This window comes from Rhineura floridana, chromosome 6 (genome assembly GCF_030035675.1).
Source record: "Rhineura floridana isolate rRhiFlo1 chromosome 6, rRhiFlo1.hap2, whole genome shotgun sequence".
In the NCBI taxonomy this organism is placed as follows: domain Eukaryota; kingdom Metazoa; phylum Chordata; class Lepidosauria; order Squamata; family Rhineuridae; genus Rhineura; species Rhineura floridana.
In genome coordinates, this window is record NC_084485.1 from 135539192 (window position 1) to 135564076 (window position 24885).

At 41.3% G+C, this 24885-nt stretch overlaps 1 protein-coding gene across 9 annotated transcripts in view; it reads left to right on the forward strand.

Annotated features, from left to right (window-relative positions):
* The window catches only part of NTNG1 (netrin G1), a 327946-nt gene extending 303276 nt beyond the window's left edge, over positions 1-24670 (forward strand). For all 9 annotated transcript variants that reach the window (XM_061633866.1, XM_061633869.1, XM_061633871.1 and 6 more), the window contains one exon: positions 23414-24670. In XM_061633866.1, coding sequence (XP_061489850.1) covers positions 23414-23649 — 236 coding nt within the window. In that variant the 3' untranslated portion in view covers positions 23650-24670. The remainder of the gene's footprint in view (positions 1-23413) is intronic.
* The last annotated feature ends 215 nt before the right edge of the window (positions 24671-24885 follow it).

Consider the following 24885-nt stretch of genomic DNA (forward strand, 5'->3'; position numbering starts at 1 on the left):
TTCCCCACTCCTAGAATGCCCTCTTTGGGGGCTTTCTTTGGGCTGCTGATAGCAGGGATCCTTCTAGTGCCACTTGCAGGGAGCTCTGCACTAGCAGAATAAGGGTGCCCTCACTCCATTGAGCGAGGACAGCAGGGCTGGGCAGAGGAACAGCTCCACCCAATCTGCACACACACCCAGCCTGGCACAAAGGAGGGTTGGATTGCATCTTAAACCTTGACTAGACTCATTTGAAAATGTGAATGTCACTCAGTTGATTTTACAATTTTTGAAACAATAGCATTTTTTCAGTAGCAAATCTCATACCTAAGGCATCCTACCTGGCTGATTTGTACATCCAAGTATAGAACCTTTATACTGTAATCTGATCTAAAGTAGATGCAAAGTTTTAATATTCATATGTGTGTTGGAAAAACTATAAACCTAATACTTTATCATAATTGCTGGAGAAGGCAGAACATTGCTGTTTAGTTTATGTTGCTAGAGGTATTTAAAAGAGAAAATATTTTGAACATTTTGGTTCTTATTTAAGGCTCTTCAGTTGAAGATATAAGAAAATGTGTAAATCTTCAATATCATATCGTATTTTAAAGAGGCATGAGTGGGAGACATTCCAATAAAGAGATTATTTATTTTCATCATATATTTTATGGTGCTGGTGCAGTGCCTTAGCAATAAATTATCTGCCTTTTTCTCCATGTGAAGCATATATATATATTATGGGATACGTGCAACATAACTATTGTAAATCCTGCTTTCATCTGCTAATAGAAGTGCTATTATAATTTTCTTCCACTCTGTAACATCCACAGAGAATTTTCTAATTCTGCAAAGCCTGCCAATCCAAGCTGTGCACCCTTCTCCATACAATTTTAAGGAAGTGATGACATGTACTATAAAGCCATAATCCTGCACTCATTAGGAAGTAAGGCCTGTTATATGCTATTGCAGTAACACAAGACATCCTTCTCTGTGGCGTCTTCCCAAGCCACCATAACAACATTTGGAACATTTGTCAAGGCCAAGCATGTAATCCTTTCTGCTCAGGGATTGCCTAGCTGGAAGCGAGGATGACAACAAGGTATAAAGGGCTTGCACAAATGGCAACTGGAGGGCCACAGGTAGCCCATCCCTGGATTAGATGAACTTCTAGCCTGGCAGTTCTGTGACTTGCCTTAGTCTGTATCATACACTACTTAAAATGCAATAACATAATGCTAGGATTTGAAGCAGATTTGCAACTCTTATGGAATAAGTTCATTTTTCAAAATATGCAGAAACAAATAATTGTTGGACTATATAAGACTTTTTTCCTATACAGTTAGCTTTGTGTATGTTCATTTATATATAATGTGATGGTTCCATTTTGCACACTTAACTATTGTTAGTCCAGTTCATACGATGGAGGGCAAATCACCAACTGCCAAATGCTGATGTTTCATCAGACATCACAAAGATTATGAGATGCAATTCAAGTATTTGCTGAAGCATTCAAATGCACAGAGTCCAATGTGCAAATTCTAAGTGGAAAATTTGTTACAGTTACAAATATAATCAGCAACTGTATAATGGAATCACTGGCTAATTGATATTTTCCAATAGTGGTGGTTCAGAGATATAGAACCTGATTAATTCACCTTTCAAACCGCATCCCTAACAATTTTGGAAAATGCCAAAGGGGGAGATTGAGATTGCAAACCTATACACCCTTTCCTGGGAGTAAGTCCATTGAGCTCAGTGGGGTTATTTCTAAGTAGAGATGTATAGGGTTGCACTGATTTAATCTCTTTCTTCTAATCATGAAGTCTCCTCCCTGTTGTCCCCAAAACATGACAATAATTAAAGACAAAAAATACCTTCATTTGGATCCAAGAGGTGGTCTGAACAGACAGTACATGGATGGTTTTAAAGAGGATTCAGCAAATTCATAGAGGATAAGGTTATCAGTGGCTGTGCTCTGTCTCCATAGTTGGAGGTGGTATGCTTCCAAATGCCAGTTGCTGGAAATCACAGGAGGTGAGAGTGCTCCTTGCACTCAGGTCCTGGTTCTGGGCTTCCCATAGGCAACTGGTCAGCCACTGTGAGAACAGGATGCTGGACTAGATAGACCACGGGCCTGATTCAGCAGGCTCTTCTTCTGTTATGTTCTTACACTTATGATGGGTCTCAACAGCCCCTTGGTTAGTTCTCTATATAAGCTGTGCCATTTAGAACTCTCCGCATAAGTGAGGGTCATTACAATGGGAATTTCCCCACCCCTTTGATGAAAACGTTTTACATGGATTGCAGATAAGGAAGCACATAACATATTGGCCTAATGCATACAATCGTTATAAATTAAATGGTGGAAGGCAAGTGTTAACTTCTACAACCGTTAATATTTTTAAATGTGTGCTACAAAGAAAAATATTGACAAGTTGTATATTATCTGATTCTTTGGTAAAAAAAATTCTATGCATATCCTGCTCATTTAAGATATTAATGAAGAAATCTTGCTGCAGCTCATACCCCAAGCTTATACCCCAAGCTGATAGCTGATAGCTCATACCCCAAGCAGGGCTGGCTCCAGGCATGTAGGGGCCCTTGGGCATCAGTTTGCCCTGGCCCCCTGGTGGGTGGGTGGGTGTGCGCACGCATGCATATGCACGTGCGTGTGGGCCCCCCCACACGGCCCCCCTACCTGTCTAGTCTTTACCATTGCCCTTAATGAAGATGGCGGCCGCGGTTTCCCTAAGGGGAATGAAGCCTCTGTCACCATCTTTGTTGATGGCACACGTGCGTGCTACGCACTCACATCTCTGCCATCAACTAAGATGGTGGCAGCGGCTTCAGTACCTTAGGGAAGCAGCGGCCGCCATCTTCATTAAGGACAATGCTAAAAAGCCGGCTGACAGGTAAGTGGGGGGCGTGGGGGGGCACAGATCACAGAAGGGTAGCGGAGGGCCCCTCAGGGGCTCCTGTAGCTCCAGGGCCCTCAGGCCAGTGCCCAACCTGGCCGCCCTTTAGAACCAGCCCTGACCCCAAGTTTTGAAAGGCCTGCACTTAAGCAACTCAAATTCAGGAAAGGAAGCCTAGACTAAAACTACACTTCTCTGCCATCAGAATTGAATCTAGTTCAAGTGCAACTAGTGTGACTTACCTGTGAGATCACATTTTGTGATTTTCTGCCCCAGGCCAACAGCAGCCAACAATGTGGCATGGAGGCAGGAAAATACACAGCACTGTGACATCAAAACACAGGTAAGCTGTACTAGATGTTAGAGATGAGAACTAGACACATGGCTCCTTATTCCATCTGCAGCTACATGTATATCATAGCATCTAATATCTACTGACATACTGATGAGCCACAAATCTTGTACACCTTGCAGGGTGGCATAGCTCATCTTTTATTTTTCATCTAGTAAACTCAGCTCTTGGGCAACCTTATCTTAATTGCATTGTTCTGGAAACCAGACCAAAGATGAAACTGACAAAACACCAAGATGAGAAAGTACTTTTGAAAGCACAAATGAGATTAGCATTAAAAATCTCCTCAACCAGTAGGAAGAACTGGTGAGTCTAGTGACCTGATATACACTTATTATTTGTTCATTTATTTGTTAAACTGATTTATTAAATTTATATTCTGACCTTCAACACAAAGTTTTCCAGAGTAGTACATGACAAAATATAAAATAAAAAGACCATAAAATAACAATAGAAACCAGATCTATATATACAAAAGGAAAACATTTACTTATTTATTCATTAATTTAATTTACCACTTGTGCTTGGTTCTGTTCTTGTAGCTGATGATCTACTGCAGTTAGGCACATGTTCTCTCCGTAAAAACTAACAACTTATTTCATTTAATAATGCGGTGAAATGACCTCTGCTGCTCATGATGTCATACTTATGACCCCATTGATATCTCCATTAAAATTCCTATTTTATATGATTTACATGTTAACCATTTGCATGCTAAGAAAGGGTTTTGTACAAATTGTCAAAACAATCAACTTTTATCTTTTTTCCCCTTAAACTGAAGCTATTAAAAAAAATGGAGCCAGCTTCCAGTGCTTTTTTTTGTACACACAAACCTGAAGTGAAACAATTATTAACATTTTCAATTGGTATGAGTAGTCTAGGCAGAAATCAAATATCTTTCACATTGAGAGGAAATCCAAAGGATTCTCCTTTAGCCACCCAAATGTGGAATAATTCCCTTCAAAGCAATTTCACAAGCAATTTTGCTATGCACAGTGGGCATCTCACATGAAAATTTACAATAACAGACTTGACTTACTTCTTTGGATCCATTCTAATCAACTTATTAAAATGTGTAGGGCTGTTTTCTTCTTTAACAAAAAACAGAGTGTACATATGTAACTCAGCCAGAACAAATTTCCCTCTTAAATCAAGCATACAACTTTCAGATCTGGTTTTTGAAAGATGCCTTTCATAATCAAAAGCACAAGTACATTTTTTAAAATGATGTTATGTACATGTTCCCCAATAAACCAAGAACCAGTAGGGAGACCCACCTTATTGTTCAGTAGCCACCTAGTCACATTTCCCTGAAAGATCTGTGCTCCAGGATTATGTGTACACTTCCTAATAATTCAAAAGATAAGGAAATTCTACGGTTATAATCCAGAGTCCAGTTTCCCAGTGTATTTTACAGCTATGGTGGTTTGCACTCCATAACTGTATTGAATACTTTTCCATAGTGGAGAGCCCAAGTTGCATACACAAAGCTGTATTGAATGTTCACTTACTATGAAGGCCATTTTCCAAAAGCTGTTTCTGACATGAAAGTGATAGAATAGCCATTTTATGGATAACGAGATAGATCTCACATTTTCTGAAGCCACATTGTGAGGAAATCCAAAGGATTCTCCTTTAGCCACCCAAAAATGGAGCCAGCTGCCCAGCGCTGCTGCTGCCTCTGCCTCCCCACAGTCATTCACCCACTTCCCGTGGATGTGTTTACTCAGCAAGCAACAGTGCTTTGGGGTAAGTGGATCCAAGCTGCTAAATTTCAATCTGTGGAGAACAGCCTCCAGATAAATATGTCTGCAGCAAGGGGTGCCTGACTGGTAGCAGCCAGCAGCACCAGCTGGGGCCCAATTGGTACTGGCAGTGCCAGGTGGGGGTCTAAATAGTGGAGCAGTTAGTGCTGTCAATAAGCCCTTCCAAGACCTGAGACCCTCAGTAAGTGCCCAACCATGCCAACCTCTGATGCCAGATATGAGTAAGGAGGTGTGCATTTTGGGGCTAGGGATCTGATGAGTGGGGCTTATGTGCAGAGAAGGCAGTGAGGTGGGCAGGTAGAAACCAGGAGGGAACTCTCATCAGTTCAGATTTTGATCCAAGCTGTAAAAGAGTTCAGAGGCTTTTAAAACTCATCTCTCCTTTGAGGCAGGCTTTTCAAGCTTCCAAACGTACCAAGCATCCAACATCACTGCCATTCTTATTAGAAAGGCTTCCTCTTCAAGCCAGGTTGCATACCTGTGGCTCTCTAAGACAACCTAAGGCTCTGCATTATGACATATGGCTTTCTCACATCAAAAATTAGGCTGTCAATATCTTTGGGGAAAAGGAATCTACATTTTTATGTGGACCTTTACATCTGTAAAGTGTGTGTGTATATATATATAATCTCCAACTTAAAGCTGTACAGGAAAACATTTGATCATTTTCATTACAGAAGTCATTTATTGCATTTGAATGCTACTATCTTCCTTTCATTTTCTTATCTCTAAGAAAGGAAAGGGTCCCTTGGTGTTACGTTCATGGCCTCGTATCTATGAAGTTCATTATCACGTTTACTGCTTTCGCCAGTCTTCTCAGATTGGGTTGTACCCCTCAAATTACTCCAGCCACTTTTGGGACTTTATTATTAACTGCCTGGTATCCAAAGGCAATCAGAAGGATTTATGTCATGGTGGAAGCTGAGGATTCCTTTCTACTCTTAATAATCTTCTTCCTGAAAGCACTTGGTCTAAATCAGACAACTGTACAAGCTTAGTTAACCACTTCCCCTGCCTAAGAACGACTGGAGGACTCCATCCTCCATCCCCTGTGGAACAACAGTAATTCTAAAATGACTAATCCTGGATTTATTTTCAATTTTGTCCATTTTAGAAAGCAATCTCTTGTTATCCTCTACCAGGCTTGTCAAAACGAGTCTATGATGTGAGATTATTATTTCTATCTAGACAGGGTACCCAGTTATACTTTTGTGCCATGCTGAATATTGTCCCTTTAGTCCTCTTGTGTCCTTTTCTGTTATTTCTAAGTCCTTGGCAGCTGCATTTCTACTGTTACGCACCACTGGAATTGATTGCATCACATCATAGAATTTTCAAGAACAGGACACTTGAAATATAGCTTTCATTCTAGTCTCTTAACCATCAGCTCTCACAAGACTTGCCTTTCTCCCCACCCCACATCCAACATATTAGAAAGAACTGAGGGTGCAATTGTGACTTACATTGTCCAAAAGTAAAACCTTCTGAAGAGAAAATCCAAAGTTTTTGGTTCCCATATTTTTATGGTGCAGAGTCTATATGATTTGCTAGACTCCTGATCCTGCTTTATCATTTTCCCCCAAACTAGGCAGTCATCATCAAGCTAGACATGATGCTACTGCCTTGCTCCGCAAAAGTTGCTGAATCCTGACCGGAAGCTGGCTTAAAACATTTTGTCACCCCAACAATTTATGGTTTCCAGAAGATCTACTGCTGTGCAAGAGAACAGAAGCTACTATTCATATTCCAGTCCATGTAGCTGGATTCCTGGCTTTGAAAATAATCTAATTGAAATCACTGGAATTTACACCGGATTAAGTGTACATAACCTCAAGCTACAATCCTATGTATACTTACTTGGGGATAAAGCCCCACTGAATTCATTTGGATTTACCTTCAAGTAAACTCACATAGGATTGAGCTTATTGAGCAATGAGTTGCTTTCTAGCAATATTCTTAAATCATTGTTCTGATTTTAAATCTAACTTCATTTCGAATCAAACGTGTGTCTGCCAAATCCCTTTCAGATGCAATTGTCATAGAGGCAACCATTATTCTCCTAACTCTGTAGCTAAATCTCAATTCCCCCCACCCACCCCCAATTGATATGCAATTAATTACTTCACCTTTTCAAAGGTCATCACTTTCACTTTTTCATCTCAGGAAAAAGTCTTTTTGTTTCAACCTAGTTGTTATAAGTAATGATCCATTCTGTCTGGGCATTAGAATATGTAGTTGGTTTTCATATTAACATATTGCTTTCTTTTACATTATCTGACATTGCAAAGAAAGACATCATACTAGTATACAGTATATACTAATCCAGTACATGAGTGTCACTGCTTTCCAGGAGTTCTACTGCTGTGCAAGAGAACAGAAGCTACTATTCATATTCCAGTCCATATAGCTGGATTCCTGACTTCACACAAAATCAGGGGGGCAGGGAAAACCTTTAATGAAATGTTAAGGGACATGAAAAGCCTGCAATCAACAGCACTTATTATAGTATACTGACTCCCATGGAGTTTAATAGGGTCATCCATTATACTATAATGATTATAGGGTGTCTGTCTGAGTAGCTCCTTTTCCTTCAGTCTTAACACTTTAGGTTAGCCGCAAATACTGCCTTTTCTCCGTTGTTTCAGCTCTGCTGGCTAGCATTAATCAGCCACCCAGAGGAAGAAATTATGGCTTTTCCCAGGAGGCCACTAGCAATTGAATCCAAGATCTCCCATTGCCAAAATGTGAAAATGCATTGGCCCCATTTTCAGAGGCCAATGAGAACGAGGTTCCTATGCATTTAATAGCAACGTAGGAGCAGGCATTTCAGCATGTGCGGCTTATCTTGTTGTAGATCACAAACCGCACCTCTTCTGTATAACCATAAAGATACAATATCCCAGTGTTTCTTTGCATCTGGTCCTTATTAAAGTGAAGATAGGTGATGGTCCACACTAGACTGTATTGACTGGTAGCTAAATTACTGTGTTACACATTTATTCAGTGTTCCAATATGTTACTGCCAATCACCAGTTTTTTCTTATGATAAGATCTTTATTCTTACAACTTATTTTAGGTGCATGAAAACATGAAAACAACATGTCCTACTTCAGGCCTGTCTGGAACTCGTGGGAAGTGATAGTGTGCTCAGGGACCCCGGGATGCTCCATTTGTGCACCATGCATCTTCATCGCCATCATCTCCCAGATAGTGAAAGGGGTTTACTGGCCCCAGAGCACTGTGCTCACTGCAGCACACATTGATCAAAACAACTTCTTCTCTCTCTCTTTTTTTTTTTGTTAGACCTGCAATTATTAATGACATTGGAATTAGAAAACCAATGGCTTCTTATGAATATATACTGATATTTAGCAAAGCCATCTTTTGCAGTATTTATTGAGGTTGTGACCTACAGAAAATTTTAGATTATTTATTATTGTCTAGTAGAAAGGGTTTTTATTTTACTGAAGATAGTTAATTCTCCATCCTCAACCACAATAGCCCTATTAAGATGTTCTAATCCCTCACGCAACGAGGGAGAGGAGGGACCAGCATGCGAAAGAGAAATGACTGTTTGCTAATTTTATTTTATTTATTAGATTTATGTCCCACCCTTCCTCCCAGTAGGAGCTCAGGAATCCTTTTTTATTTATGTAGGGTTCCCCTCTTATTTAAAACCCTGATTTTAAGACCAGGCCTCAACATGTAGAGGGCTGCAGGGGCAGCAACAGCGATGTGTGCAAGGGGAGCATGCTTCCACTCTTCCCTATCACATGTTGATAATTGGGGTGGAGTCACACCTGAAGAAAGCTAATATGCTCTAGGAGTCCAAAAAGCTTCAGAATTTTCTCACCATCTTTTAAGGTGATTTTGATCCACAATGTGTAGCGATTTGTGAATATGAATGCAAATATAAGTGTTGCATTAGCTGCAGATAGCCCCAAAACATAGCCTGTATCTTAGAGGGACAATAGACTTTGTGATGTGTCTAATGACCACAAGCTATATGTCTCTGCTAAAGTTAGGAGTGCTGATCTGCACTTTATTTGTGAGGCCCCAGAACCCCTATCTCTTTTATGGCCACAAAATTATACCAAGCATTTTGGGTTAGCGTTTTTGTCAACCATCATCTAGGAATATATGCTACTGAGTCTTGTGCAGGTAAGTTCTATAATTTTCTTCTGCTAATCATCCACAAAAAGTGGTAGAATAGGTGGATCTCTGGAAGAAAGACATGTTTGAGGTAGCTGGTGACAAGGCAGAGGTCTAGAAGGACAGGACAGCACCCTTCCTACCTTGTCAGGCTCAGCTACTTGTTATGACAGTTTAAGGTATCCTTTGACAACAATAATTAAAGACATAACCATTTCCATGTAATTGACAGTGGTGTTCAAAATCAAGGTAGCCTTTTGCTTCTTTTTACTCCTATATAAAAGTAATTTAGGTTTTTAACAATAATGCAGACAACAACAGTTTGTCTAAATTCTCCCATATTTCTGTACTGACCAGTCCCAAGGTTTTGTGAAAGGAACTGTGAGATTAGGAAGAGAATAATACAACACATAGCCAATGAGAGAGAGAGACCAGAGGAAAGGGAGACAAATAGAAAGGAAAATATTATAGAGAAGGTGTTTTACTGAAACAACTAAGGGAATTGCCCATATGAAAACTAGCCACTTTGTAGCTTCCTCCTGTGCTCTGTGAATATAATGAGATCTGACAACCAGGCTTGAAGTCATAGACTGTAATGTGAATTGTGGCTACAATATAACCAAAAGAAAAACACTGTAAAAATATCCTTCTAGGGATCCAAAAGCCAGCTACTATTGTCTAAAACATGAACTTGCACAAAGTATGATGTTGCTGTTATCCCTCTGATGTTGATGATGACTTAGTTCCCTTAGTTATATCAGTAAAACTCCTCCTCTATAATCTTTTCCTTTCTATTTCTCTGCTGATCTGGCATGAGCAACTCACAGTTGGAAGCTAGCTACAAAAAATCCTATTAAACTAATGCCTATTTACTCAAACATCACTTCTACTTCCAGAATGATGGTGTGAGTGAAAGCAACTTTGGTGACAGCTCAGTAGTCAAAGGAAGAAATAAATGTGTGTGGCTGGTCTTTGAAGGATATAGACGGCTGACCAGCTGTACTCAGGAGACATGAAGGGTAGAGATGAGCTGAATTCAATCTGCATGACAAAACTTGCAGTCAATCCGTAGATAACGAGTGCATAAAACCCACCACCACCTTCAAGGTGTTTTACTGTGGAACTTGTGGCTGTTTTTCACAGCCTGTGAGTCATGCTGTTCCCTGAGCAAGTGCTAAAAGTTGAGAAAGCTGTCCCACCTCAGGGCAAGGTCTCCAGGTTTTGCTTGATCTGATGATCAGGGAGGGGGCAATTTAAATCTTCACTGCAGTGCTGAGCTGGATGGAGAGATTTAAACCTCTCCTCCTAGCCAGCGCTCAGATGGCAATGCAAATTGCTTTATTTTATTTTTTAAAATCTTTTTGCCATTGCTGCTGAAATGGGTAGGGGCATGGAGTGCTAGACGAAATTGCATGGCAGACCAGATCAGGCCTGCACGCTTGGGGTTTATCACTCTTGGTCTAAAGGAATATCCCTGAGGAAGCTGCTCCACTTTAGCACAAGCTCTAAAAGAATACAGTCAAGAAAATCTCAACAACTTAACAGCTGTGCAGTCTCCTAGAAACCAACAAAGGAAATTGTACAGTTTTGAGGCTTGGGACAGTTTTCAGGCATAACTTTTAGGGCTTGCTTAGGAGATCATATATCCCAGAGGAAACAAATATTAACAATTTTGAAAAGAGATGCCAAAAGTTAGCAAAATATGTCAGGTATTTTCTAAGTAAGTGAAAAATTAAAAATGAAAGGGTTTTTGAGCTTACTTCATTAAAAAACAAAGATAACTATCTATCACAGTTGGGCTACTTTTAATGACTGTGATGGAGCAGCCCTGCATTTGTGACATTGCCATTGTACATAGGAACTTGCAATTAGGGTTTTTGTTGTCCTTTCTATGGCTCTCTAAGTGTTCAGCATGGCAAATACCAACAGTCACATCAGTGCAACATCACAACACATATCACTTCACCACTGTTGAAAAAGTAGAAATATTAGCACAAATGATTAAGCTATAACTTCCAGTATTTTCATAATAGGTTTTGTAAAATGCTGAATTATTATGGAATAAAAGCTATAGGCACAAACAGGGATCATTCACTCTTTAAAACACACACACACACATAAAAATAAAGTGAAACCAAAGTTATTAGCCACATGAAATAGGCGAACTTAAGAAAGTATCTGAGTTTCCATTCAATGTCTAGATATCAAGATCTACTCTTGTATTTAAGTGAGGTATTTAATTAACTCTCAATTTCCACTCAATTATTTAAGGCTAGTAATGGTCAATATTAATGGCACTGTTACTTCATGCTTGTTATCACCCAAATTAAAAAAAATGAAAGAAACACCCAAACCATGGCTGCTGTTGTCAAACATGCTGATATCAACAATTATATCTTTTAAGGGACTTTGTAGCTCCATATTTCTACAAAGCTTGCTATTCATTTCAAACCAAATGAGCTGAAAGATCATATATAAATGTCAGCTGTAAATATTAGATACAATCAGTATAGACTGCAACCTTACACACACTTAATGGCACAATCCTACGTGTCCACTCAAAAATAGCCCCATTGGTTCCAGCGGGACTAACTCTAAGAGAAGTGTTTCTAGGATTGAAGCCTTACTCAGGAATATAGATTATAAAGAACAATAATGGCTGACTTACGAGTTCATCACTTGATTGCAGCACAAAGTGGCCATGTGCAAATGAATCATTTATTATACAGCCACAAGAGTGACTGTATACTAAAGCCAACATGGATTTTTCACATTCCTCCATGTTAAATTGAAAATACACCCCATACCATTCTGCTCCTTCCCATAAGCTCATTTTTAAAAAAAATCTTATAAAACTTACAGTCCTGAACTCAGAAACACTTGCTTAACAATCCTCTAAGTTTTCATGGTGATACAAAAAACAGTAAAACAGAATCTAGAGTTCAATGTGTATAACAAGAGGGGGGAGGGAAATCCAGTCCCCTGTTGGATGTTTTTCTGTCTGCGGTCTCATAATTTGTTGAAATTCATTAAAAATCAGCCATGTTCACAGAGTTTTTGTTATTATATAGCCATGAGAGCAGCTGTATATTATAGTCAGCACGGATTTTTCGCATTCCACAATGTTAAATTAAAAATACCCCCATGCCATTCTGAGCCTTCCCATAAGCTCATTTCAAAACAAAACCTTACAAAACTTATAGTCCTGAACTCAGAAACGCTTGCTTAACAACCCTCTACATTTTCATGGTGATACACAAACATTCAGAGAGAATCGAGAGTTCAAAGTGTAAAAAGAGAGAGAGAGAAAGAAACAGACCCCTTTGGGACTTTTTTCTGTAAGAGTTCGCATAATTTGTTGAAATTAATTAAAAATCAGCCATGTTCACAGAGTACCTGGAATCCTATTACTGACCTTGCCCCATACTCTGACCATCTTCTGCAGTTTAAAAGTTTTTTAAACGCCTGGCTGATTTTTAATTAATTTAAGAAATTTAGCATTGTACTCAGTGATAAGGCCGGGCATGCTCACAGCTGCTGGCCTTGCCTAATCAGGGGGCCACACCCACACCAGACCTTTATTTCACGAGACAGTCATGGCTTCTCCCAAAGAATCCTGGGAAGTGTAGTTAGTGAAGGGTGCTGAAAGTTGCTAGGAGATGCCCTGTTCCCCTCACAGAGCTTCAGTTCAGGCTGACTGTTAAACCACTCTGGCCACTGGAGCTCTGTCAGGGGAATTGGAGTCTCCTCTCAGCACCCTTCACAAACTACACTTCCCAGGATTCTTTGGAAGAAACTATGACTGCCTAAAGTGTAATAAAGGTCTGGTGTGGGTGTGACCAGGGACAGCTTTGGTTTAAATTTGGGTGAGGCTGTAGAATAAAAAGGTGGGGGAAACCCTGAAAAAGAATTATACTGTCCCCAGTGTTTTCCTTTTGGAAAGGAAAGAGGCTTTCCCTCTGCCGAGTGCTCACCCATTCAATCCCCCCTCCCCCTCCCTGCCCTCCTCCTCCCCTTCCTGCCCCTTCCCCAGATCAGTTTAACCTATCCTAAGCATCATTGCAGATGAGTAAATCCCCCTGAACTCAAAAAGCATGCAAATGATCAAAGCTGCCATCCTCTCCTCTTCCCTCTTGCCCATCCCCATCCCCTTCCTTCAGCCCTCCCTTCCCCTCCACATCCCCTTCCAATCCCCTCCTTCCCCCTCCTCTCCCCCCTGGTCAGTTTTACCTATCCTAAGTATGATTGAATGGGAGTAAATTCCATTGAGCTCAATAAGCATGCAAATGATCAAAGCTGCCCTCCCTTCCTCCTCCCTCCCATCACCTCCCTTTTCCCCTTCTCCCTCCCCTTCCTCTTCCAATCCCCTCCTTCACCCTCCCCCTCCTGCTCCCCTCTCCCCCTTTCCTCCTTCCTTCTACTCTCCCCTCCTCCATGGTTAGTTTTACCTATCCTAGCCATGATTGCGCAGAAGTAAATCCCACTGAACTCAGTAAGCATGTAAATGGTCACACCTGCCTTTCCCCTCCTTCACCTCTCTTTTCCCTTCCTCTTCCCTTCTTTTCTCCTCCCCTCTTCCTTCTCCCCTGCCCAGGCCTCCCTCCCCATGATCAGTTTTACCTATCCTAAGCATAATCGCATGGGAGTAAATCCCACTGAACTCAATAAACATTCAAATGATCAAACCTACCCTCCTCCTCCCCCTCCTTCCTGCTCCCATCCCCTTCCTCCCCTCCCCATCCCCTGTAATAAGTTTCACCTATCCTAAGCATGATTGTGGGGGAGTAAATCCCACTGAACTCAATAAGCATGCATCAATTCATTCTCAGCAAACTTGCAGAGGATCCCATTTCTTTCCTCCCTGAATAAAAAGCAGAAAAATTCACTAATAGGCAAAAAAACCACGTGTGGTTTAACAACTTATCTATAGCCAACAGATATTTCTATCTGTCCTGCCCAGAGTCCGAGAGATGAGACAGAGACGAGACTGGAATTAATTCTTGTTTTATTAGAATAACTGTTACATCAAAAGCATTGCGCTTCATAGACCTCTCTATGCTGACTCACTACGGACCCTAACTAGGCTACCTAAGCATGCTCTGCAGCATGTGGAGTAAGTTGACTCAGCACCCCAATCAGGGGTGCGCTGCTTTAAATAGGAAAGGTGTTCACCCGTAATCTGTGAATCCTTTGAAGTTCCACCTTCTGACCGACCCGCTTCTCACGGCATCTCACGTGGGGCAAGGGAGGTGAGCCTCCGCCTGCTCATCTGACAGGACAGGCTCGCTAGGTGCCAGATCAACTTCAGGGGGCGGGGAAGCATTTGAAGTGCAAGGTGGGGAGTCCTGGAGGGGTGGCTCTATTGGGGCGCTTGTAGGTGGAGCGAGCTCTGTGTTGATGGGAGGACTGTCCGTTGGAACTGGCGGGCTGTCGACTTCATCCCTCCCTCAATGCCCTTGAAAACCTCATCCACCTCTGGCTCCTCTCCCTAATCTTCCTGGGGAAGCTGCAGCTCAACCAATTCCTCTGCTCCTCCTGGGGGAGTTGGGGCTCAACACTATCAAACTTTAAGAAGCAGGGAAAATGGACAGCTATAGTGAATGCACCAGGGGAGCAGGAGACCTGACCTCCTCTCTGAGATATTGTACTGCCCTACAAAATAATTTACCATAGGAAAATTCACTTAAAATGCAAAGTAAATCAAACATATTTAAAGTGACTATCTGAACTATATCAGCTGTATTAATATTGTTGCTTCCTCCCTGCTAAAACAAGAACAGCACAGTGCATGTCTTGTTTCTGTTATTTGGACTGATTGCAGGTGTTGCCATCACTCACTCAGCCTATGCTCAGAGGCACATGTTAACAAATTCTTCCAAGCTACACAGGAAGTGGAGTGGACTGTGACAGACCAACCCAAATTCTGTTTGTATTTTTACAGATTTGTAGGGCAGTACAGTATCTCAGAGAGGAGGTCAGGTCTCCTGCTCTCCTGGTGCATTCACTATAGCTGTCCAATTTCCCTGCTTTTTAAAGTTTGATAGAAAAAGCTGTTGGCTATAGGTACATTCTTAAACTGCAGGGCCTATTAGTGAATCAAAAAATACTGGCAGATCTTTGATATCACCTCAAATAGAGTACTTTCCAGTGCTTGTGTGAAGATGCCACCCTACATCTAACACCACAGACTGAAATAGAAGTCCTCATATACAATGCTATTCAATGGAGCCAATTTATTCATTTAGATAACGGATAAAAGATGGGTAATAAAGGAATATACATATTTGGGTGAACCAATTTTCCAGGCAAATGTACATGGAAATTATATAAATTTGCCATGAGGATCTAAAAAAATATACCAGGATCTTTATTCTCCACTTGCTTGTTCTGTCGCTGCTTGCAGTAATTTCCCAGACTTGAAATCTCATCAGATTTGCTTTATGGTTTATTATTCCTCTTGGTTTATTTTTGCAATATAAATATGCCCAATTAGGCTTGTCTTGTGTGCTATATTAAAGAAAACTAAAATGCAGACATATGGTCATCATCATCATAATTCCCTGAGCAAGCAGCATTTATTATGACTTAATATGCAGCTGTGACATTTACAGATCAGAAACTGTGGATGCATTTCAGCGTTGTGTCAATGGGTCATAAAAAATACATTAGCACTGTAAAAGGAATCACAGAGGAAGGTGACGATGGAAGAACATGTTTAGATGTTGCCTGTTGGTTGGCCTCCTATTAATTATGGCATGGCATGCTGGAGAGGAAGTGAAAGAGCATTATTATTCAACTTATTTACATGAACAGAAGTTGAAGTCAACAGTGCATCAGAAACAAAGCCCATGCTTTCTAAACAATTACCAGTGAAACAATTCCACCAAACACTGCTGTTGTCCAACCTCCGTTAATTTGGAAGGAGTTCACCCATAATGATCAATCTGCCAGTCATTAAGGACCCTGAACTGCCATAGCATCTATTGGATATAGAATCCATACAACATTTTTCCAAAGTATGCAGTAGAGATCAGATAAGTGTCTACAACAGATATCAGGATAAGAAGATTTTGAAGCGGAGTGCTGAATCACACTATGTGGAGTATATGTACACACTGCATATTACATGATTCAGCAATAACACAGGTAACCAAAGTGGTGCCCGCCAGATGTTGTTAGACTATAGTGCCCATCAACCCTAGCCAACATGGCCAATGGTCAGGGATGATGGAGTTGTAGTCCAACAATATTGGAAGGGTGCCATCTTGGGTATCCCTGATTTAGAGCGTAGACTCCTAGGGATTGATTGCCATTGACCTCACATAAAGGAACCAGGTCCCTTGACTTAACAAGCTAAGAAAGGATACATGCTAGCTGCTCCCCCCTTTAGATTACAGGCTATTACATGCTCAACAAAGGTCAACAAAGGGGTGCGTACATCGCATAAAAGTCCATCACGCTGCAAACCATGTCAATTCTGTTTGCAGTGCTTGCATCCGGGGGTTTTTCCCTACTTTAATGAATGACTGCTTATATTCTAGCATTAAAAAAATCTTTTCATAGGAACTTCAGTTTGTAGATGTATGATTGTCAGAAACAGCACTTCCCCCAGCTCTTCTTTTGTCTTCCATCTTTTCTTTCATGTTTTGACAAGTGTTGGGCAGTGGGTCAGTATTGTTATGGCTGCCATATTCGGTTCGGGAAAGGGAATTCATTCACACTGGGCGAAAAAATAAAGAGGGAAAGACAGAGGAGGACAGCAGGAGAATTCAATCAGAGGGATGTTGCTGGGAGATGTGAGAGGAATAACAGGACGTGAACAGATGAAACTTCTTTATGTGAGAGAGTTTGGTCCATCCAGTGTTCTCTACTCTGGCCAGCAGCAGCTCTCCACAGTCTTTCCAAGATCTGTTATCTGAGATCATTCTAGCTAGAAATGCATTAGACGGCTCAACCTGAGAAATTCTGCTCACAAAACATGCATTCAATCACTTAACTGCAGCCTTCTACCAAGAAAAAAGAATATGGGACATATTTTATTGGTATTTTGAACATTTAAACTGTTTTAGAATATATTTATATCGGGGTCACCAATCTGTCACTCATGGGCACCATGACACCTACAAAGGCCTTGACTGGCACCCCTAGCAGGTAGCACAGTATTGGAGCTTTCATTTAAAGAAAAGGTCTTTAGCCCCCCTAGAAAGTTATGGAGCAAAATGTGCAGGTACCCTTCTAAGCAATTTATGTTTCAATACCGTTGACCACGGTATCCTGTTGGATCGCCTAGGGGGATTAGGAATAGGGGGCACTGTTTTACAGTGGTTCCATTCCTGTCTCTCAGATAGGCACCAACAGGTAGCTTTGGGAGATGAGGTATCAGACCCTTGGCCTCTTAATTGTGGGGTGCCACAGGGCTCTATCCTCTCTCCCATGCTGTTTAACATCTATGTGAAACCGCTGGGGGCCATCATCAGGAGTTTTGGGCTGAAGTGTCACCAATATGCGGATGACACTCAGCTCTATCTCTCATTTAAGTCCTCACCAGAGTTGGCTGTAGATATCATGTCCAAGTGCCTGGAATCCATAAGTGGATGGATGGGAGAGAACAGGCTGAAGCTGAATCCCGACAAGACCGAGGTGTTGCTTGTGGGAGACAGAGGAAGGCTGGGTATTACGGACCTGATGCTTAATGGGGTGAGATTACCCCTGAAGGACCAGGTCCGCAGTCTCGGGGTCATTCTTGACTCCAGGCTGTCCATGGAGGCTCAGGTCTCGGCGGTGAGTCAGGCAGCTTGGTATCAGTTACATCTGATACGGAGGCTGCGACCCTACCTTCCTGTTCATCTGCTCCTACAGGTGATACATGCCCTGGTCTCCTCTCGCTTAGACTACTGTAATGCGCTCTATGTGGGGTTACCCTTGAAAACGGTCCGGAAATTACAGCTGGTACAGAATGTGGCAGCGCGCTTGATGAAGAACAGCCGTCGCCGTGATCATATCACCCCAGTGTTAGTGGATCTACACTGGTTACCAGTTGTTTACCGGGCCCAATTCAAGGTGTTGGTGCTGACCTTTAAAACCCTATACGGTTTCAGCCCAGTCTATCTGAAGGAGCGCCTCCAGAATCACCAATTATGCCGCCTGACAAGATCAGCCTCACAAGACCTTCTCTCGGTCCCACCGGTTAAAACAGCTAGGCTGGTGCGGACCAGAGAGAGGGCCTTTTCGATCGTGGCCCCCACCCTCTGGAATTCCCTTCCTTTTGATCTCCGACATGCTCCCTCCCTGATGGGTTTTCGCCAAGCCTTAAAAACCTGGCTATTCAGGCGGGCCTATGGGATTGGGGAGGATTAATTTTATAAGGTTTTAAATAGAAATTGGTTTTAAATTGATTATGATTGTGTTTGCTTGTATTTTATTTTGTATTATGTACTGCTCTCTATTATTGTAAGTCACCTAGAGTGTCCACTAACCTGGACAGATAGGCGACCAACAAATAAAATTTATTATTATTATTATTATTATTATGTGAAATGACCCAGTCTGGGTGTTCCTGCCTATCAGTGTTATTAGCCAATGAGTGAAGTAGAGATGTCGTTGATAAGTGAGTTGTTTGGACACAAGGCAATAGGAATCCCTAGAGTCCTAAAGAGTTGCTGTTTTGCCCTCTCTTTTAGTACACTTTTCCTACTTCTGTCTTTTTTTTCCCTGGTCCTTGGAATCTCCAGTTTGTCCTTTTTTCCCTAGCAACAAAGCTGCATCTTTCCTGTGCTGGGTTCACCTGAGATCAGGTAGTGCCTAGAAATTATTTTCTGTAAATACTACTACACAACAAGTGCGGGTGAATGTTAAAGAATCCCCCCCCAAGGCAAATGAGAACACTTTGCAAAGAGGCATAGGCATGTTTTCTGCTTTGCAGGAATGAATGAACAGGGACTCATTAAGAATTTACTGTATGGTTAACTTACAGTACAATGATATACATGTCTACTCAGAAGTAAGTCTCTTTGTGTTTAATGGGGCTTACTTCCACATAAGTGGATACAGGATGGCAGCCTAGACTTTGGTTTACAGTTGGCATTGGGGAAAACTAGGGTTCTTGTACCTTTAACAGCTTATGGCAGGCAGAAATTCAATAGGTCAAGCCTTTTCTAGTATGGAAATACAATAATGTGAAAATCTTCACCATGACTACTCTCTAATTTTATGTTATGCTATGCCATGGCAGCCATTTTGTGACCCCAGCACTCTCTCAAAATTTGAAATATACCCTCTGGTCCAAAAAGGTTGGTGGCCCCTGATATATATTATAAAATGACAGATAAGAGAGGGATTGGACAGAGGATGCTAATTAGGTAGATGGAAGGGGGGAAATGTATACATAGGAGGAAATATTTTAAAATATGGCAGCCTGATTCTAAGGGCCCGTACAGTATAATTGCAATTCATGACTATTCTAAGAAGTTGTCAGCAGATCTGTTATGTTTTCCATCTGCACTTCTCAATGAATTGCCTATCATCAGTCTAATAGACACTTTGGTCTTTTTTCAAAAAAGTTGTGCTATTTCTTTCTGTATTCGCTCGCTTATGGGATCATAAAGAGCATGTGCCCACTTTGCTGTGCTATATCCTGCTCATGCTTTAAGCTTACCTTCCACAGATGTTTGCTCATGCAAAGGCCTCATGTCTCATATTGGTATTTTGCTTACAGCAACAGTGCGTACACACATTGTTGTGCTCTGTTTGGTGCAAATTTTACCATTCTATATACATATAATAATTAATAATCATTTAATTAAGAATTCCAGTTCAATAATAACGACAATATACAGAGGCTTTGTGCAGACATAATGCTTCTGATTCCTTGACCCCATCTAAGTAATCAGGAACATTACATCTGTATACTTCCCCCAAAGATATATCATTACTTGGATACTGAATAACTGTGAGCTGGCTCCAGTTCAGACTTTCCTGCCTTGAGAAAAGGCTGTATCATGGTTCGTGAGCACACTTAGAATCCCCCTTCAGACTTCCCCTCTCAACATAGCAATGTCTGAAGTAGGGATGGAAGAATCTGTCCGTTTCAGTTCTCTCAGTTTCTTATGTTTCCAATCTGAAATTCAGTTCTGCAGCAATTTGCAATTTTTAAAAAAGTGTCATGAAAATTCTTCAGCATTTTAGTGTGAATTTCTGCTAATAAGTATATTTTTGTGTGCAGCTTTGACGAATGCATATTTTTGCAGTTTCTCCTGGTATGACACATTTTGTATATTATTTTCACAAATACATTCATTTTTATGCACACTTTCCCCTAATACACGCATTTCTGTAAATGTTGTTTGGTTGTAGAACTACATCACAAAATTTGGATAACTGCAAATTTCGAAGGATGGCTGTGCTTTGGTTGTCATACTGTTTTAGAAATTGCGTATTTGATAAATTTGGCTTTAAATGCAAGCTGAATTGAATTTCTCCCCCTTGCCTAGTCTGAAGTGGAGCTAGTGCACATGGGGAAGCTGAGGGCAATTCATGCGTGCATGCACACCCCTGCTGCTTACCGTCTTGAAGCCCATACATGTCCATTCTGAAAGCCTAAAGAAAGCTAATATTGACAGCACCATCCTATGCATGTTTATTCAGAAGTCCCACTGTGTTAAATGGGGCTTACTTCCAAAAGTCTTTGGCTGCAATCCAAGAAACTCATTTGCATGCAAGTACCACTTGGAATTTATAAAAGTGCTCAAAAAATTGCACACAAGTCAAGGAGGGAATCAGTTCAAGGTGTAGGAGCTGCTATAGGATAATCTTCAGAGAGAGAGTTCCGGTTGTGTACATGATTCCCTTACTTATATGCAAGTGACTTCCCTTGAACCATGTTCATTGCTGCAGTCGTTCAGAATGGATTGGTGTATTCTGTCAACTCACAACAAAAAAATTATGCAAGCATGGTAAACAGAATGGGTTGGATCCAAAGATGCCCTTTGGCCCACAGAGATGGACTTCTGCTCACAATAATGACTTTTACATCTTACACTAAAGGGTTGTATGAGGAAGGTGAAACAAACAACGCAATCCTAACCATATCTACTCAGGATTAAGTCCTATTGAATTCAGTGGGGCTTACTCCCAGATAAGTGGGGTTAGGATTGCGGCCTAAATCCATAGTTGCTATTCTTCCGGTGTAGCAGCTAATGCAACCTCTTGCACAAGTAGAAGCATAAGAATTGCTATAGAACCTACCAATTTATAGCACGGCATGCATTTGCTGAAAATTGCCATGTGCTATTTTCCTTCCGCTCACTGTTCTTTGAATCTCAGCTCTGTAGTTTGGAGCCAAAGCAATGATTATCTTTTTGAGATATTTACAGATTTTGGAAATGTGCAGAGCCACCTGGAACATGGAACTGTATGCCTAATTTTCTGTTACTCACATAATTATCTTTTGAGTGTCAGTTACATGAATCCATGAATGCTTCTGCATGGTCATCTCATCAGGGTTATGCCACACTATCATTTTAGTTTTAAATTGGCAGTGCAATATCTGAGCATATTTGCACAGTTTTTAAAGCACATTCAAAAAACCATGTAATGCAGCCCTCCCAAGACTGTACCACTTCAGACTATAGGTGGGCCAACACCATTTTCCTGCTCGTGGAAAACTAGCATGTCAGGGAGAGGGCTAGGCTAGCAACCTCTTCCCTGACATGCTAGTCTTCTATAGGCAGAGAGCTTTCACATAGGGGAATGCTCAAATATATGATCCTCCATCTGCTGTCCAAAGAAGTACATATACCCAGAAAGTCTATAATGTGAGTTTTCTGAATGAATTTTTCTGAATTTTTCACTAAATCTTCACAATACACAAGTCCAAAATACCACAGTCTAAGGTGGTTTAGGTTTTCCTATTTGACCATGCAGCTTGCACAGTCCTTTGCTGAACTGTCATGGACTGTACATACAACATGTTTGGTTTCCACATGTTCAGCACAGGGGTGTCCATGAGAAAAAGGTGCTGCCTTTTTTCCTGGAGATGGTATTTGTCCCAGGTTATGCACTGCAGTACCAAAGAGAATTCCTACCTTTGTCAGACCCAAGGGCTCTGGCGATGGCGGGCCTTTGCAGCCATGTCAGGGAGGACCTGGCATGGCTTCAAAGCCTCCTCCCCTTTTGGTGTGGAGTGGCCACACATGCCATGTCATGCAGGGGGCAGAGCAGGATGGCTATTTAAGTCATGCTCCGTCTCCCCTCAACCTCTTTCTGGCCCTTCTGTCTGATCTGCAGAGTGCCCTGCATGAAATTATTTGTTGCATGTGGGGGAAGAGGGACTAAGCTGAGGCTTGTCCTCTTCTGTGGTGGATATGTGCGGGCATTTCACAGGGTAGGGCACCTTTAAGGTGATTGGTGGGTTCTGAGGCCTGCCTTCCAAGTTGTGTGGCCTGTTGGCAGGATAAGGCTCACCTTTGGGGCTAACCTGTAACTCCCACTCAGAGTTGTGCGGCCCTGAAGGGGGGTGGAGCAAGAAGGCCTCCCTAACCACCCTGCAGGGATGGGGCCCAGAGAAGGTGATTGAGCTTGGACCACCCCCTTTTCCATGGCAGGGTGTCCTTGCCCGATTGGATATGACTTAGGTCCCACAATTGTCTCTGCAGATCATTTATTATGCAATCAAACATTTAATTGGCTTTATTTCAATAAACGTGGCCCGTGATTTACCCACACTTCATCTTGTCTTTTCTCTACATTTTCCGGCTATGGGCTGCAATGTTAAGTTGCCTTATGGATGTTCTGCTCCAGTCTTGCCAACAAAAGTCTGTGGACATAACCCTGGCAACCTGAGCATGGGAAGGTAACGTAAGCCTTCAACTGGACGCTGTAATACAGGATGGTGTATATACAAGCTGGAAAATCAGCACATTCAGTGCGCATAACTACTACCTGTGTGGCCAAGCATTTGTTTGATTGTTTATAGACTGCATATAGAAAGCGAGCACGTTCTTGGGGATGTGAAGTCATGGAGAATCATGACCAAAAAGGTCAGCCCACTTTCATGCCACAGTCTTCAATACATCTGCTGTTGAATAATCACCATCAGTTTAGTGAAGTTACTCACAAGTAGTTGCACTGAGCATTGAAGTATCTTTAAGGTGGAAAAATCAATGCTTTTTGTTTTCCTCATTGCTTTCCATAAACAATGTACATAAATTGATTATGCTTTTCTCTCTCTTTCCTTCTCCTACTTGCAGCAAATGTATGTGACAATGAACTTCAGATTTGCCAGAACGGGGGAACATGTCAGAACAACGTGCGCTGCCTATGCCCTCCAGCTTACACTGGTGTATTGTGTGAGAAGCAGAGTTGCGAAAAGAATCCGGAAGGTTGCAATCCAGGCTCCGGACAAGGGGCAATATCATTACCATATCTTATACTTCTATTACCACTGATTGCGCCATTAGGATTAAGTGGGTTTTTCATATTCTAGGCTGCAGAGCTTTGGAGGATCAACTTCAGACTGCTTGAAAAAGAATGTTCCACAGGAAAGAAAAGAAAAAGAAATTACAACAGCAGCAGCAAGCAGATGCTAATGTCTTTTAAAAACATAAAGGGGGAACAAATAAAACCACACATATAGACTTTATAAAGGCCCAACCGAACTAAGCCATATATATCCATTGTGGACAACCCAGCGAGTCAAGACTGTTATTTTCTGACTCAGGCTTAAATGGGCAGCTGCCAACACTATTACTTTTAAGTCACAGCTGCAAAAGCTTACACAGGATCGAAAAGGCTTTGGTAACCACCCCCAGATGGGAATACAAAAAAAGAAAGAAACCACAAAAACCATGCTCCTCCAATCTGGTGCGCAACTGTACCTCTTCCCAGTGTGTGGACCAACCAAATAGAGGCATTCTTTGCTGTCAGTGCATTGTGGGTATAAGGAAATCTGTTTCAAAGCTGCCATATTGGCCTGCTTCAGCCCCTGAATCCCCTTCCAACTGTGCTTTAGTGAACGTTGCTCTGTAACCCTTGTTGGTTGAACGATTTCTTTGTCTGATGTTAGTAATGCACATGTGTACTACCAGCCCCTCCACAATAAATCAAAAGCCAGCCATACCCTTGTATATCTTAGAAGCACTGCATCGAGACAATGCGGTACTAACCTATTGTACAAGAGTGGCTACAGGACAAAAAGTGTATTTATCCTTTTGTATTCAAATGAAGTTATTTTTCTTGACTAACGTAAGACGTAGATTTTTTGTATTATTGCCAACTTGTGTTAACAGACAATTTATTAATGTACTTTAATCCTAATTGGATTAAGGGGGGAAGTTAATTTTTATTTCGCCTTCTCTCTTTTTTTCCTCCTTTTGCTTTTCATTTAATTATGCGGAGATTTCTCTGTATGGGCAGCGTGCTGGCATCAAAGAATATCAGTTTACATATTATAGCAAGTGTAATAAGATTCCACCAAAGGACATTCTAAATGTTTTCTGTTGCTTTAACACTGGAAGATTTAAGAGAATAAAGATTCCTGCGTAAACTATTTCAGGGATTAATATTGTGATTTCTTAAGAGTATTTTACCAGGTTGATGTAATAGAATTCAAAGGTAGAATTGTGCAAACACAGCAAGATGGATGGAAATCTTCAAGATGAACCAGTGGTGGTTTTCAAAGTGAAAGGAAACTCTCCATGGGATGCAGAGATAGTAATTATGG